Source organism: Phaseolus vulgaris, chromosome 5 (assembly GCF_051622355.1).
Source record: "Phaseolus vulgaris cultivar YP4 chromosome 5, ASM5162235v1, whole genome shotgun sequence".
Taxonomy (NCBI): domain Eukaryota; kingdom Viridiplantae; phylum Streptophyta; class Magnoliopsida; order Fabales; family Fabaceae; genus Phaseolus; species Phaseolus vulgaris.
The window spans coordinates 8,793,772-8,809,727 of NC_143502.1; the positions used below are offsets into that span (position 1 = coordinate 8,793,772).

Sequence of the window (15,956 nt, forward strand, 5' to 3'; positions counted from 1 at the left end):
GCCCCACCCTCACACAGGTTTTGAGTTGTCTAAGAAAATTAATGAATTTTTACAAGATTGAGGACTAGAGAAAAAGGTGTTTTCTATGACTTTGGATAATGCTTCTACTAATGATGTTCTCCAAAATACTTTAAAAAGACAACTTCTTTTACAAAATGGTTTGATATATGGTGGTGAATTCTTTCATGTTCGTTGTTGTGCACACATATTAAATTTATTTGTTCAAGAAGGATTAAAGGTGTGGTGATGCTTTGGACCAAATTAGAAATATCATAAAATATGTGAGGGGTTCGGAAAGTAGAATGGTGAAATTTAAACAATGCCTTGAAAAGTTTAGTGATATTGATGCATCATCTAGGTTGTGTCTTGATGTCCCTACAAGATGGAACTCTACTTATTTGATGATTAAAAGTGCTCTTAAATATCAACGTGTTTTTGGAAACTTGCATTTGGTTGATGAATCTTATAAATATTTCCATACGGAGGAAGAGTGGGAGAGAGCTGGAAAAAATTGCAAGTTCTTGTTACCCTTTTATGATATCACTAACTTGATTTTTGTTACAAGTTATCCTACTTCCAACTTGTATTTTTTACAAGTTTGGAAAATTCAGTGTTTGTTGATGGAAAATGTGAAGGATGAAGATGTACTAATTAAGAACATGGGTAAATTGATGATAGTAAAGTTTGAGAAATATTGGGATGAATATAACGTTGTACTTGCATTTGGTGCTATTTTAGACCAAGGATGAAGTTAGAAACATTGAGATTTTGCTTTAAAAAAATTGATTCACTTACTTGGGAACTAAAATTGGAAAAGATCAAGGAAAAATTATACAAACTTTTTGCTGAATATTCTACCAAAAGTTTGACAACATCATCGAGTGTTCAAAAGCATAAGGAATGACAATCTTCATTCTCATCATCTATGTCTAAACCAAGTCTTTTTTATGTAAGTTACTTACTTTAATAGTACTTATTAATGCACTTTAATTCATTTTTAATTTTTTTTACAGCAGTCCATTATTATACTAACTTATTACATCATAATAGGAATTAAAAATGCACAAGCTTCAAGTAGCTAATAAAGCTGGAAGGTCACAACTTGACACTTATTTGGATGAATCAACTTTGGATTTTGACTATTTAAAGCAGATGGATATGTTAGATTGGTGGAAAAATAATAGTCAACGTTTTTCTGATCTTGCTTTAATGGTTAGAGATTTGTTGAGCATCCCTATAACCACAATTGCATCAGAATATGCATTTAGCATTGGTTCTCGAATTCTTAACAAGTATAGGAATTGACTTTTGTCTAAAAATGTGGAAGCAATCATTTGTACTTCTAGTTGGAAGCATTGATTTTCTGAGGATAATTCAATTACTTTAATTAATCTTATTTTAATTGTATTATTTTTATGAAAAATTAATTAATTCATTGTGATTGTTTTAATGTATGCAGATGACGGGGAAAATTATAATTATGAAAAATTGGATGAAAGTTCTTCTAAGGCTACATCCAAAGTTATTGAATGGAAGAATATTAATAATGTTTATGTTTAATGTTTTTGAATTAATGTTTAATTTTTATGTTTAATTTTTTTGAATTAGGTATTTTTATTGTTTTAGAAGTGGAAGAATATTGTTTTTAGTTTTTATCTTAATTAAATTATTGATGTTTCACTATGTTTGAAATGGAAGAAAAAAAATTCATATTTAATAGTAATAAATATATAAGTTCAATTTGACAATTTTTCAAGAACAAAAAATATATTTTTTTTCTTTCAATTTCTAAAAAATTAAAATAAAATAAATGCGGCCTGACATGCAAACTGTGGACCAACCCTTATGCACGGCAGAACGGAAAATCTAGCCCGCATTCATTTTGTGGGACGAGTCAACCCAACCAACATTTTGCGAATCAAGTATAGGGTGGACCTATGCAAGACGGACCTATGCGGGGCCGGCTAGCCCGTTTTGCCATCCTTAATCCTTATAATTTTCTCTTTTTATACAATGCAACTCTTTTCATGTCCTACTTTCTTAAAATACAAGTCTAGAATTTTTGACTTTTCTTCTCGAACATGATTGATAGCCGAAGAAAAAATTTATTTATATTGAGAGAGTAAAAATTTAACGTAATATCTAGATTTTGTTCTGTTTTGGAAACTTATTGATTATTAATTTTTCACAAGCTTTACATGTAAATAGGCTATAACCACCTAAAGTTAAAATTAAAACTAGTAAGAAACTCATTATATTTTTATAAAAGTAACCCGATGGATATAATTTGATATATAATAAATTGCTTATTTGAAAATTAACATATAAGTTATACAATTAGTTTATCTCAGAACAAAAATTTATCTCAAATTTTGTAAAAAATTAAGTCCGCCAATCAAGTGGAAATTAAATTTCTCTCCTCGGTTTGGTAGTAACAATAAAACAAATGCTCTCATAATCACCATAGATTTCTATATTCAACATAATTAACTATTGTAAAATTATTAGGAGACCTCGAGAATTTAAAACTCAACACAGTTCATTAAAATTTGGTTACCAAGAAAGAGCCTAAAACATAACAATGTTATATTCGTATAATACTAATTTTAATTTGACGTGACACTAGTTTTCATACATCTTAATTTTTAATAAAGAAAAAAAAAGAGCGTTCCATTCGTGCCTAATTGTTGATTAATAATTCAATATAAACATAGTTAATTAATCACTAATTCTGAAGATAAACCCACACTGTTCTTAGATGATTCTATGTCAGGCACGTGACAATTTGGTTTAGAGATTTCGTACATTCATACACGCATTACTCAAACGGAAAGCAAAATCCATTATTTATATTCAACATTTCATTAATTAATTAATTAATTTAACCTATGGTATTAAATTAGCATTGTTATCATTATTATTTGAATTAGTGTGAGTTTTGAAATGAAGAGGGTTGAGGAGGTAGCGTTGGGAGAAAACAAGAGGAAAATGTTAAAAAAGTGGGAAAGGTTTTGAATTGTGGAGAAAGTGACAAAAAGACAAGAGCTGTTGTGTGAGTTAGATTTCCAAGAGTGCAATACTCACAACATTAAGACATTTATTATTGGAAACATTTTCCCCAAAATGACCCTTTTGTTTTGTACTCTTCCTCCTTCCCCAACCAGTTTGAAAGTTGCACACTCATAAATAAGCACCACCTAGTGTCACACTTCATAACAGCTTTAATTCAAACTTTCAAACCCCATTTTTCCTCTCTTCTTCTTCTTCTTCTGCCTTTCTACGCCTTTTCTGCTTCTGGGGTATGTCTTTTTCACTTCAATAACATCTTCTCACTCTCTTTTTTTCTATTTTGTTTCAAATATATATGCATATGCAAAGCACTTAAAAGGGTTCATCAACTTTGTGTGTGTGTTTAGTCTTTGTTGAGAGGCTTTTCTCTCTTCTCACTCTCTCATCTTGAGATGCTTTCAGATCCTTCAACAGTGTTAGCTGATTCACACAGTTGTTCTTCTCTTTAGCAAAATACTTTCATCATCAAAGGTGAGCTTTTCACTCTGCTAGAATCTACAAATAGTTAAAAAAAAAAAAAATCTATGGTGCGATTTTTTCCATTGTCACTCTTCTCTGCCTTCAGCAAACATCAGCAATTTTCGCCTCAGCAACTGCACACGCGTGGTGTGTAATTTTTTTTTCTCTCAAAGGTTTTGACTTTCTACACTTTTCTTCAGTTTTTGAGTTTTTTCTTCCCTACCAAACACTTAAATGAGCACACATTTGGAGAATCTTCACCATGTTATCAAGATCTTATACCCTTGAATTGTTCCCCTGCAGTAAGCAGTGGTGATTGACCCTTGTCTTTTGAATGCCTTTCTTTATAGTATTAGTATTTTATTGGTCAAATCACTTCATTGGTATATCCTTTAAAGAAAACTTTTATGATGCCTAATAAATACTACTTTTAAATCTTTAGTTATTTCTGCATGATGCCTAATAAATGTTACTTTTAAATCTTTAATTATTACTATGGTTCCTATTAAACTTCAAGATCGAAACAATAATTTAATAATCATTGATACTAATTGTGGAATAAAAGTATCTTTAGTATTTTTCAGATCTTTATTTGTGTGGGGTAAAATATCTTTTCACATACCTTATTTTTCAATATTGAACAACATTATGGAAGTTTCTATTTCATTTTGCTGTATTGTGTCTGTGTATCATTTACTGTTTTTAAAGTTGGATTCATTTTTCCACCATTTTTTTCTTAAATTTTGTACATTAGCTAAATTTGGTATTTTCCTTAGTCTCACATTTCACGCGCTAGTAAGTGCGTGATTATTAAATCCGTGTGATTTGTTTTATGTTATGTTTGGTAGCATGGATTTCTTTTCCTCTGTAAACCCATCTGCCAAACATGGCGGTGGGGAATTTGTGTTGTGTTGGAGGGATTTGAGAAGAAAAGTAGAAATTGTGATTAGTATTAAGGACATTTAAGACCCTCTTGCTCTTTGGAGGAACCAAAACTTCCGAACAAATTGATTTTATCTATGTACTATTCCCTTGGATGTGTGGTTACTTTCTGTCTGAATATGTGCCATGGAGATATTATAAGTTTGTGAAAATGGCATATTCTACTATACTCATTATTCCGTCACGTATTTGTTCTTATTCAAGATTTATAAGTTTAACGTAAAGGTTACTTTATGCTGTCTTTTGTAACTTTTGTCTAAATTTGTGAAAAGCAACAACTGATAAAATTGATGCTATGGGGATTTCTTTTAAAAAACAAAACTCTTGCTTAGAAGACAAAATTTAAGTACAAATGTTTCGATGAAATATTTATGTTATTCACATGTATCATAACTTTTCACACCTTATACATCCATTGTGAAAGAATAGTTGGTCATAACAATTCACAGTCTTGAATTGCATTGGTTCCAAAAAAAGTTGTTGTTGGCACATTATATTTTATGGCTAAAGGTAAATGAACTTTAACTTGTGATATAGTATTACACTACAGGGATTTGAATTTCTCTCTTCATATGCATCTGTAACCACCATGGGGTAGTGGTGCCATTCCTTTTTATAATGTGGGGTCTTGATGGGTTCGGTTTCCTGAAAGGGAGGGACAGTTTCAGAGAGAAAGGATATTCTACCATCTGATTATCATTTTCATTTTTGTGATGTGTCACTCGAAGCAAAAATAATGAAAAAAATAAATGATAAACATAAGATATTTATCAAGTAACCGTGGGCTCCAAAATTTCTTGCTTTTTTTTTCTGGTTTGTGCTGGCCAGTCCCCACAGTTTTCAAAATGACACAAGATCTTGATACTGATTTTCCTTCAATAATTGTTTTACCTACTGCTATGTATTTGGCCCCTTCACCAACACTGTTTTCAACAAGTTACATGGACTATGTAACTTCTCAACTATTAATTTTTTTTCTTAACAAGGTTGTTTGAATTACAATTATTCATATTTGTTTTTGATGATGAACTAACCTTTAATGCTGCTATTAGGCTCTCATCATTGCTAAGCTCCTGACTCAAAAAGAGACCCATGAACAACGAACCACTTTAGACTACAACTCAGAAGCCAAGGTAAAAAGCATTGATATGACTACTATTTGAGTTGTACCTCTTTCAACTCCATTATACAACCACTTGAATGTGTGGTGGGCCTGGTGCAATAAATGGGGGAAGTGAAATAGCTACTTCTTTGCTAGGAGTATCAGGTTGCTTATATACATGGGGTCACATAAATTCTTTTTTACCTTTCTTGGGGTGGTGGTTTTGTATTTTTCTCGGAGTTTTAAACCATGGACCGTTGTCTGTATTAGGTTGCATTTACTCAGTTTGTGTAAAACATGCAACATTTACACTTGCAATATTTACAGCACTTGCTCGCTTTTAAACAAAGCAAAAAGCACTGCATAAAGTAGGCTCTGACACTGCATGCTTTCTTGCTCTTGGGGGTGGTATTTGAGGCATACTTTTTTAGCATGTCATTGTTTGAACACAGGACCAGTATGCAATGTGGGGGCTGCCTTATTCTTCTTTTTATCTCTTCATGATTTTTCCCTAAGGGTCATCTACCTTCCTAGTTTCTACTGGAAGATAAATTTTGGTATCTTGGGTTTAAATCAACTGCCTTTTAGTTTAATAGTCACGGTTGTAGTGAGTTGGCTCCTTTATGATAATGTGGGTTCAAGGCCATAAATGTGCATGGCCATTGTGAGTTTCTCTGTCTTTCTATTTCTCTTACCTAATTATGGTTTGGAGGAGGTTGAGGCTAGATGGAGGAATATAAAAGTCTTGCTGCTATTAAACTTCGAAGTGCTCCATATGCTTCAAGTCCTTTAAACTTAAGTGAAATCTTGAAGAATGTTTTCTCCTCCGCATTTCTCTGCTGTTTAACATTTTGCTAAAAAGGTTCCATGATCCTACTCCTCTAACCCTTTCTTTAATTATTCATCTTGTACTATTTATTTTATCTACATGGGCTGGTTCTTTCCATTTTTTGCAAATATAATTATGTATACTTCATGTTTGTAGTGTTTCTGGATTGATTGTAGTTCACTTGATCATACAGTTTAGTCATTTGAATTTTCATTTTTGTTTAGCAGGTGAGACTTTTTAGCAAAGAAATCCTTCAGTGTTCCATCATTTGCCATCTTCAAGCATATCAAATGCCAAGATCAAGGTGTGATAATCTTATCCAGTAGTATAATATTCCACTCCTTCCATATACTAGTTTCTCCACATCCGCATTCTCCGATGCCAATAAACTTAATTTTATGTATTCTTTCACTGTTTTTCTTGTTCATCACAAGCAATGCACGTCTCTCTTCGTGCTGCTTATATATATCTGCTGCATTATAGGAATTTGTGGTGCATTTGACAAATTCATTTTTATATGTGGTTTTTCCATGGTTCCAATGTTATTTGATCTATCAATAATACATTATAACTTTAACTCACCATCTTCTCTTAAGAATAAAATCTTTATGATTAATGGAAATATATCATATCTTAATGATGACAACTACTTCTTTCGGAGCCTTCACTTGTCAGCTCAATTTTAAGTCAAATTGGTCAGTAAAAGTTTTTGAGCCTCAGTGATTCTTGCCACACTGATATTGAGAAATTCTGCCCCTGCCATTCATGTTAGGTAAAAATATTCTTTTGTCATTTGATCATGTTACTAATGTGTCCCGTGATGAAACGGGCCAGCAAATTACATACCAATGCTCTAGTTAACTTGTAGTTTCTTTCCATATGTAGTTTTTTATTTAGTTTTGTTTCCAACCAGGGGATCTGATTTGCCTCAAAGGCAGTCTCCACGAGGTCCTCATCAACTTCGGACATCAAGTTCTGACTCTGATCCATTGCATCATCGGCCGATCGCTGACCGAAGTCCTAAGCTAGGAGACCGGCGTTCACCAAGAGGCACCCAATCTGAGGCACTAAATCAGAAGAAGCTAGGAACTCGCATTGCAGATTTGGAATCTCAGCTTGGTCAAGCACAAGAAGAGTTAAAAGTTTTGAAGGATCAGCTAGTTTCTGCTGAAGCCGCAAAGAAAGAAGCTCAAGATGAGCTAGTGAAGAAAGCTGTGCAATCAGTAGTGCCTGTGGTAGAGAAGTTCCAAGAGAAGTGCACTTCCAAGAATGATCAAGAGTCTAACAAAACTGAAACCAAATCCCAAGATGTTATTTCGTATGACAACCAACAAGAGACTGATGTGTTTGAAGTTCCAATTGAGAAGTTGGCAATTGAATTCGGCAAACCTGCAGATCAATCAGAAAAAGAAACTCTATCGTTTGAAGACTCAAATGAACCAGCAATATCAATGCCAGAAAAGCCTTCTGTGGATGAGCATGAACTGTCACTGAAGAATGATGAAATTGCTTTGTTGAAGTCCAGTTTGGAAGAGAAAGGGAAGGAGTTAGAGTCCATTACTAATGCGAAAGAGAATCTAAAGAACCAACTGGATGAAGCAGTTTCAAAAGTGTCAGCTGCTCAATCCAAGGAAGAAGGAATGACCTTGCAGTTGGACCAACTGAGAGAAGAGTTGGAAGCAAGTAAAGCCAATGCAGATAAGTTGAATGGGAAGTTAAAATCTGTGGAAGCAGAAAAGGATGGATTAGAATCAGAGATGAAGAAGCTAAGGGTGCAAACTGAGCAATGGAGAAAAGCAGCAGATGCTGCAGCTGCAGTGCTTGCTGGGGGTGTGGATATGAGCGCAAGGATTCCTGAAAGATGTGGTTCCATGGATAAGCACTTTGGTGGAACGTTTGAGACACCTGCTGGTAGGTACAATGGTTATGTGGGGTCCCCTGGTATGGCTGATGACTTGGATGAAGGTTTTGGAGGAGGAAAGAGGAAGGGTTCTGGGATTAGAATGTTTGGTGATTTATGGAAAAAGAAGAGCCAAAAGTGATTTCTGGTTTATATATTCAGTGAGTGAATTATTAGTACTTTTTAACTAAGCTCATGTTTTGAAGGTAGCAGAAACTGCAAATACAGTTGCTTACTGCTTTGCACCTTCTGCCATCTGTAGTCATTTCTGGTATTATCAAGGCCATTAATTGTGTAGTGTTACTGTTGCATGATCTGTGCAAGGTAGTAGTGATGTGAAGTTATGAACTTTTTGAAAGATGGATAATATATTTCACTTCTCCTCAGCTTTGATGAAGGCACTTTTACAATGACATGCTCCATTTCCTGTTAATATCATTTATAACATTGTTTGCAGTGAGCAAAATTATAACTCAATTTTTTGGAAGAAGCAAAGCTAGTTATGAACAGATGAAAATAATATACAGAAAGGTAAGTGCAACACTCGTGATAGGTGCAACACTCGTGGTAAGTGCAACACTGTCCACCTGATTGGAGTAAAATTCTATGAGCTTTAATTTGAAGATGAATAAATCAAAGAAATCTACAAATTTTCCAACTTTACCAACTTGTTTATGGGTTTATTGGACTTTTAAGCACTCAAGTTTTTCTCGCACACATTGTCAAAACCAAAGAAGATATCTCACTTGAAGAATGTTATCATTTTGAACTCATTCACTTTAACTCTAAGTAACTGACTCAGTTTCTTTAGAAGCAAGGATACTTGAACTATTGTTGCTGTTCTCCAATTAGAATTGTGATAAACTAAAGAGAAAGATAGAAAGACAAAAAAGATAACATAATATGTTGAATTTTTCAAACGGAAAAGACAAATTCTAGTAAAATTTCGTGAATTAAGTTTCTATCTTTGGCTTGCTTATAGAATTACTCTTTGAAAGATCTGTTCACTGTTTCCGTTTTATCACAGTCAATAATGACCAATTACAACCAAATTTATGTGTATTGTATATTTAATCTCAAGTCATTTGGCTTAGTTTCTATGACTTTAAAAAAAATCAAGCAATCAAAAAAGTGAACATGATCCAACAAAACAAAAATGAAGTCATCTTTCAGAACCTGCAAATGATGCAAGGCTTCTCATACAAATTTACCGTACGTTATTACTTGTCAACTGAAGCATCCTCTAAGAATGTACAAATGAATGAGCATGTGCATAAATTTCATTATAAATTGTAATAAACTAAAATGCTTATTTGCTTATAAGCAGGATACTTGAACCTGCAAAAGTCATAACAACGAAACAAACACCATGATAAATTTTCCAACTTCATCAATATATTTCTCCATCCTCTTCTTGATACTGAAAAGTTTTGCTCAAATACATTGTTAGAGCTAATGTATGTTAAACTCTAAACCCTAAACTTTACATAAAAAAAATATTAATTTTGAAGCATGCAATTTCAATTTCTATAAAAAAAAAATCTTACAACCAAATTAAAAATGGATGGATTTTGAGATGCAAGAGATGTATTTAGATCACCATATTGTCCAAATAGTGTACATAATATTATAAAATGTTATCACAAATGAAATTATTATTCAAAATGTTGCAAGTGATTTAGTAGTTTAGAATAATTGTCATAAGTACTCATCAACCTCTAATGAAATCATGTTTAGCTTTGTCATTTTTTTTCCATTTTTTCCTACTCTTTCTTTGTCCCACTCCTCTATAAGTACTCTCATGATATTTAGTAAAAATAGGAAAAACACATGAAAGGGGTTGAATTGTGTTTTAAAAATCTTTGTTGTTATTTACAAATATCATTTGATACTTCCCAATCAATGGCCACATGAACCGACATAGATTTTCACAAATTTGATTTCAAAAGCTCCACTTTCTTTAGTTAGTACAAACTAAATATCATGCAATGTAATGGGTTAAGGAAAAAAGGATTATTCATTATTTTTTATACTGGTTTGTCTGATAGCATAAACTACGTCTAGTTTTTGACCAACTAGCCAATTTCAACTAGGAAAATTGTTGTTGCGAAGTACACACAAGTATTCTTTCAATAAGCCACTCCTGACTCAACCCAAGTATTCTTTCAACAAGTCACTCTTGGCTCAATCCATGTATTCTTTCAACAAGGCACTCCTGTATCAACCCAAATATTCTTTCAACAAGCCACTCCTGGCTCAATCCATGTATTCTTTCAAGAAGCCACTCTTGGCTCAACCAAAGTATTCTTTCGACAACCCACTTTTGGCACAAGACAAATAAATTTGTCTTTGAGGTCAATAGATCATAAGGTTTTGTTGAATTAGTAGACGAAACAATACTCATTAGATGACTTTATGTTTGAGCGTCTATATGTTTTGATGATAACAAACACTATAAGGTGTATTCTTATATGACAAAACTAATTCATGTGCAGCATAACAATACAAAAAAAGAGAGCAAAGTGAGCGAAACTCACTAGACGATACGACATGAGAATAACACTTAAAACGAAATAGAAGTAAACACTTATTAGACAATCCAATCTTAATGTTCACTCGTGAAATGAATAATATAGTGAAAGTGAACATAAAAAGGAGATATATCAGTGCACAAAAGAAAATTAGATGAAAGGAGATATCTCAGTGCACATAGAAGGGTTGGTCTATGAACCTAGGTATTATCATACTAGACTATCCAAGTGTTAGAATCTCACATAAGACAGAAACCCCTTGAGCAACATATAACATGCATACGCTCAAAGAAGCGAACGCACGCTGGAAACTGTTCATCTAAGACGATACAAGCATCATCCAGGCATCAAATGAAATGCGATAAACAAGGAAGTTTCCATGCTTAATTTTTTACATTCTTAGAGTATCTTATGACAATGCGTTTAAGCTTTCCAAATCTTATTTTCCATTTTTGAATTATAGAAAACTTTATTTTTTAATAAGATCAATGGATTAAATGACAAATTTGATTAAACAATATAACATTTTTAGAGTTTTCGAAAAACTAAGTTTAAATTATTTCTATATGAAAGGTATTTTGAAATATCATTAATGCAATAATACCCAGGTTAAATGAATTGTGCTTTAACAGTTTAAATCAATATTAGCTTGGAAAGATTTTGAATACATAATTAACTGTGAAATATTAAAAACCATAAAAATTTAAATAATTCACAAATATTTGAAGATATTGCTTTAGTGATATCCATGATTTAAATTGTTAATTATTTTGTTTGTTGATACTTGTATTGTTCCCAAAAATTGTTGAAGGGACTTAAAGACGTGCATAAAGCTAGAAGCAAAAATTTCATTTCTCAGCATCTGATAGGAAAGTGATGAAGCTGACACATGAGAATCACACAAATGAATATCAAAGGCATATCAAGAATATATTAGTAAGGATATTCAGAGAGAAAATTCATCAGAAGAACAATCACATGGCAAAGCACATTTAAAGTTGATAGAACATTTCATATTGAGTGTCTACCATGAAAATGAATATGATCAAGTGCATAATGGAAAAATCCAAGTCCAGAGTTAGTCAAAGACTCAAAGTGAAGAGTTCACTCAAATGAAGAAAGTATTTGAAGGACAAATACAAAACAAAGATGCAAAGATTATAGAGAAACAAAACAATCATTTCTTTATTAAGCGTTTATCTTGTTAAAGACAGTGAACAGAACATAGAAGAGAATATCCAAAGGTCGAATTGATTTAGCCTCAACATTCACATCTGTACAAGTAAAGAAACATTTTGAAATGCTTAAAGAGAATTGAAAAACGTAGATAACACTAGAACAAAAGTTTCCATATCAAGCATCTTGCGCATTGAAGAAAGGAATATTAACATGGCAAACTGAGAAAATATTGAAGTAATGAAGATTCAAATGCCAACGTTCATATTTGAAGAAGATAAAGAAGTTTTCAAAGAGCCTTAAAGGCAATGAACACTCAAAGCATAAGTTTCTATATCAAGCGTCTAACAACTAGATTAATTATTGAAGAAACCCTAAAGTTACAACGTTCATATTTCAAGTCTATATAAAGACAATAAGGGTAAATAACACAACAAGGAAATAAATATGCAATCATATGAAATACTCAAGTATAAAGAAAAGCTTATGTAGTTGTGTCTTAGAATTTGAGAGCAACCTGTGAGATTGGGTCTTTAGTGAAACCATTGTAAATTCTTCACTATTGTGAAATATGTAGGTAAAATTGGCTCTTGAAGGGAGGGGGTTGAATGGAGCCTGGACTCAATTTGTTTTTATCATTTCAAGATAAAACACAAATTATAAAAGATGAGGGATAGAGAAAAGTATGCATATAAATGTATACTAGTTCACCCCAAACACTAGGGCTACTTCCAGTCCCCTTAAGCTCCCCGTTTAAGAACCTTAAGTATTCTCCACCTCTCTAGAATGGGGGTTGAATGGAGCCTGAAATCAATTTTCCTTTTATCATCTCAAGATAAATCACATATTATAAAATATGAGGGATATAGAAAAGTATGCACATAAATGTATACCGGTTCACCCCAAACACTAGGGCTACGTCCAGTCCCCTTAAGCTCCCTGCTTAAGAACCTTAAGTATTCTCCACCTTTCTAGAAGGGGGTTGAATGTATCCTGAACTTGATTCACTTTTTGTCATCTCAAGATAAAACACAGATTATTAAAGATGAGGGATAAAGAAAAGTATGCACATAAATGTATACTGGTTCACCCCAAAGGATGGAAGAAGGCCAAGCTCAGACCCAAGTTCAGGCCCAACTACTAGGTCCATGACAAGGAAGATACAAGAAGACTGAGACTCTGCTACTAATGTTAGAGAAACATTCCTATACATTTTCAAAAATGCCATAAACCTAGTGTATAGTAGAATTTATTTTCTTGTCAAAAGTAGAATATGAATTTTACTTTTAATTTTTCTTAATTGTAATTAAGGTTGAATTAGGAACCTAAAAACCAACCTAGGTTAAATTAGAGTTTCTAGAAGACTCCTAAATTAACCTAGGCCAACTCTAACCTAAAAGGAGTCACATGAAGCACACATTGATCATGCTTGCCTTGTGACTCCAAAATAGGCTCCAATATTCAAACCCATTGCATTTGAATTTCCCATCAATTTCTTTGTACAATGGTCGGACCTCTAAGCTATGTAAAGAGGTGCTTGGCTTGTGAATTTTCAAGATTAATGAATGAGTAATATGCTGCCAAGATCTCATGCTTTCTCACTCTCTTGTCTTGCCTCTCTAGGATAGACACTTTAATCTTCTTCTTCACCTTTTCCAAGTGATATGGACCAACCAATCACTCTCCCTACCTATCATGCACCTTCAAGGAAACCATAGCTCCATTGGAGCCCTCCTTGTCCATTCCAACCATTAGCTTTTGCCAACCACATCTCAATTCTCCAAGGAACCAATTCGAAAATGGAGCCAACACCATCACTAAACACTAGGGCTATGTCTAGTCCCTTTAAGCTCCCTGCTTAAGAACCTTAAGTATTCTCCACCTTTCCAGGTAACAAGTATTCTCCACCAGACAAAGTATTAAACACCTCTCCAACAGTCTTAATCTACCCCTAAGACCAAGATCTCTCAACAAGTGAGAAAGACACTCTCTCTCGAGAAAACAATGAAATCTCACAGGGTTATATTCACATAGTGAAGGATTTATAATAAGAATCACTCCCCAAACTATGAATGCTTTCAAAAAGACTATACACACAATATCAATAAACGCTTAATCGTTTGTAGTAATTTTGTATGCTTTTTACTTTTATGTATATCTTCTTCATCTTAAAGGGCTTTATGTACTCTTCATATTGTGATCGTTGGAGTTTTAATTCTTCTCTTATTCACATAGATGTTAGACGTTGGATATGGAAATCTTTGCTCTTGATTGATTCTTCTGCATCTTGGACTTCAATTGTATTTGAATTGTTTCTTCTTTTAGTCCCAATGTGAAAATTGATTCATTAATATTGTAATCTTTGGGCATTTTTTGTACACTGCTCATCATCTTTTGCACGTCAAACGCTGAATATGACAACTTTTTCTTTGATTATATTCTCTGCATCTTTGAGCATATGAACCAAGTTGAATTTTTTCCTTTATAATATCTTATGTGAACGTTAACCCTTTAATGCATGTGACTGATTCTTCAATCATATCTCTGTCACAGTTGCTTCAATGTAATTACTTTGGATGTTGAATATGTAAATAATCTCTTTGTCATTAACTATGAGTCTCTATCATTTGTAATTTTCTTCAATTTTGTTCTCCGCTTGAGCTTTGTTACATTTTACACTGATTATGGAAAGTTTGGCTTGCGTCTTGGATGCTCTTTCTCACTTGAATTATTCTTAAATGTATTTCTCTAAAATTCTCTTTTTGCAGCAACTTTGGTTCTCTTCAATGACTTCCCATTATTTTTCGAAATCTTTAAATGAATAGGACACGTGTGTGCTCTGTTTTTCGAAATCCTTTTCAAATATAAATTTGAATATCGAATTGAGCACAACTATATTTGTACAAAATATGTTTCATTAAGTATTTAACACATAAATTTGCTCACTGTGTTTCGGAGAATGTTTTCAATATTTGGACAATTTAGTCACATGATATATTCGTTGAGGTTTATTTGAAAATATTTTAAATCTTAATTAGAACACTATATTTTAATGCAAAGATGATTTTTGTAATTTACCTTAATCAAAATGAGTCCAAAAAACATTTGATAAACATTTAAACAAATATAAAGTAAAAGGATTAAGTTTGGAAACTTCTGTGACACTTATTCGTTGATGACTACTTTATGGCAAATGCACCGTATTGTTAGAGGTAATAATTTACCCCTAAAGATAGATATCGAACTCACGAGGAACAGTTAAATAATCAAGTAAAAGATTCACTAAATAAAAAACAGAATAATAAAGTTTATTGGGAGTTTGTTATGATTACAAGAATTAAAAAGAAAACAATTTAAAGAGTTTGCTGGTTCAATTGAGAAAATTTGGGATTGGGGTTCATCCTTCTTACTCTTTTGTATTTGATTAGCATGATAATATTATATCCTTTGATTGATGTTGATGCCCATATAAAAGTCATTTATATCGATTCCATGCATACAAATTATTAAGGATGTCTCCTAAATATCGATTTCTCGCATATTTATAAAAAAAATTTATCATTACGATTAGACGTTGATAGCAATTAACATTTCAAATTTATTCATCACATTCAAATATATTAAACATTATCATTTGGGTCAGAAACTTATTTCTAGTCAAATCTAAGGATCTAGATCATAGAAACAAGCATTACAAATAAAATGACAATATCAATCATCAATCAAGAACAAAATATTATATATATATATATATATATATATATATATATATCACTTCAATACATAAGAGTTTGAACATATTACTCTCAATCCCAAAGGGCAGAATTAGCACTCAAGCTAGGAGAGCAAGAAAATAAGGTCCAGGATGCTTCTCATTGATGGTTGCCTCCTATAGGGTTCCTAAAACCTTTTATTTTCCCAACTGATTTTCAATCCACTCAATGATGT

The 15,956-nt window shown here is 32.7% G+C and overlaps 2 protein-coding genes across 7 annotated transcripts; both read left to right on the forward strand.

The window, feature by feature from the left end:
• Window positions 1-302: 302 nt before the first annotated feature.
• Window positions 303-749, forward strand: LOC137833924 (zinc finger BED domain-containing protein RICESLEEPER 3-like). Its single transcript, XM_068641994.1, has one exon. It carries the CDS (start codon window positions 303-305, stop codon window positions 747-749), a length of 447 nt encoding a protein of 148 aa, XP_068498095.1.
• A 2,310-nt stretch (window positions 750-3,059) lies between these two features.
• LOC137835083 (interactor of constitutive active ROPs 4) lies at window positions 3,060-8,687 on the forward strand. 6 transcript variants are annotated; one of them, XM_068643424.1, is made up of 5 exons: window positions 3,060-3,299; window positions 3,472-3,540; window positions 5,523-5,603; window positions 6,626-6,705; window positions 7,315-8,687. In XM_068643424.1, the coding sequence occupies exons 4-5, from the start codon at window positions 6,692-6,694 to the stop codon at window positions 8,441-8,443; spliced, it is 1,143 nt and encodes a 380-aa protein (XP_068499525.1). In that variant the 5' UTR covers window positions 3,060-3,299; window positions 3,472-3,540; window positions 5,523-5,603; window positions 6,626-6,691; the 3' UTR covers window positions 8,444-8,687. The 6 variants fall into 6 exon arrangements, with proteins under 6 accessions (XP_068499525.1, XP_068499524.1, XP_068499527.1 ...); XM_068643423.1 differs by having other exon boundaries at window positions 3,083-3,299; window positions 6,629-6,705; XM_068643426.2 differs by lacking the exon at window positions 3,472-3,540 and having other exon boundaries at window positions 3,140-3,299.
• The last annotated feature ends 7,269 nt before the right edge of the window (window positions 8,688-15,956 follow it).

Bases quoted from the DNA above. Each gene is read 5' to 3' on its own strand.
- LOC137833924 (XM_068641994.1), top strand. From the start codon at position 303: ATGGTGAAATTTAAACAATGCCTTGAAAAGTTTAGTGATATTGATGCA.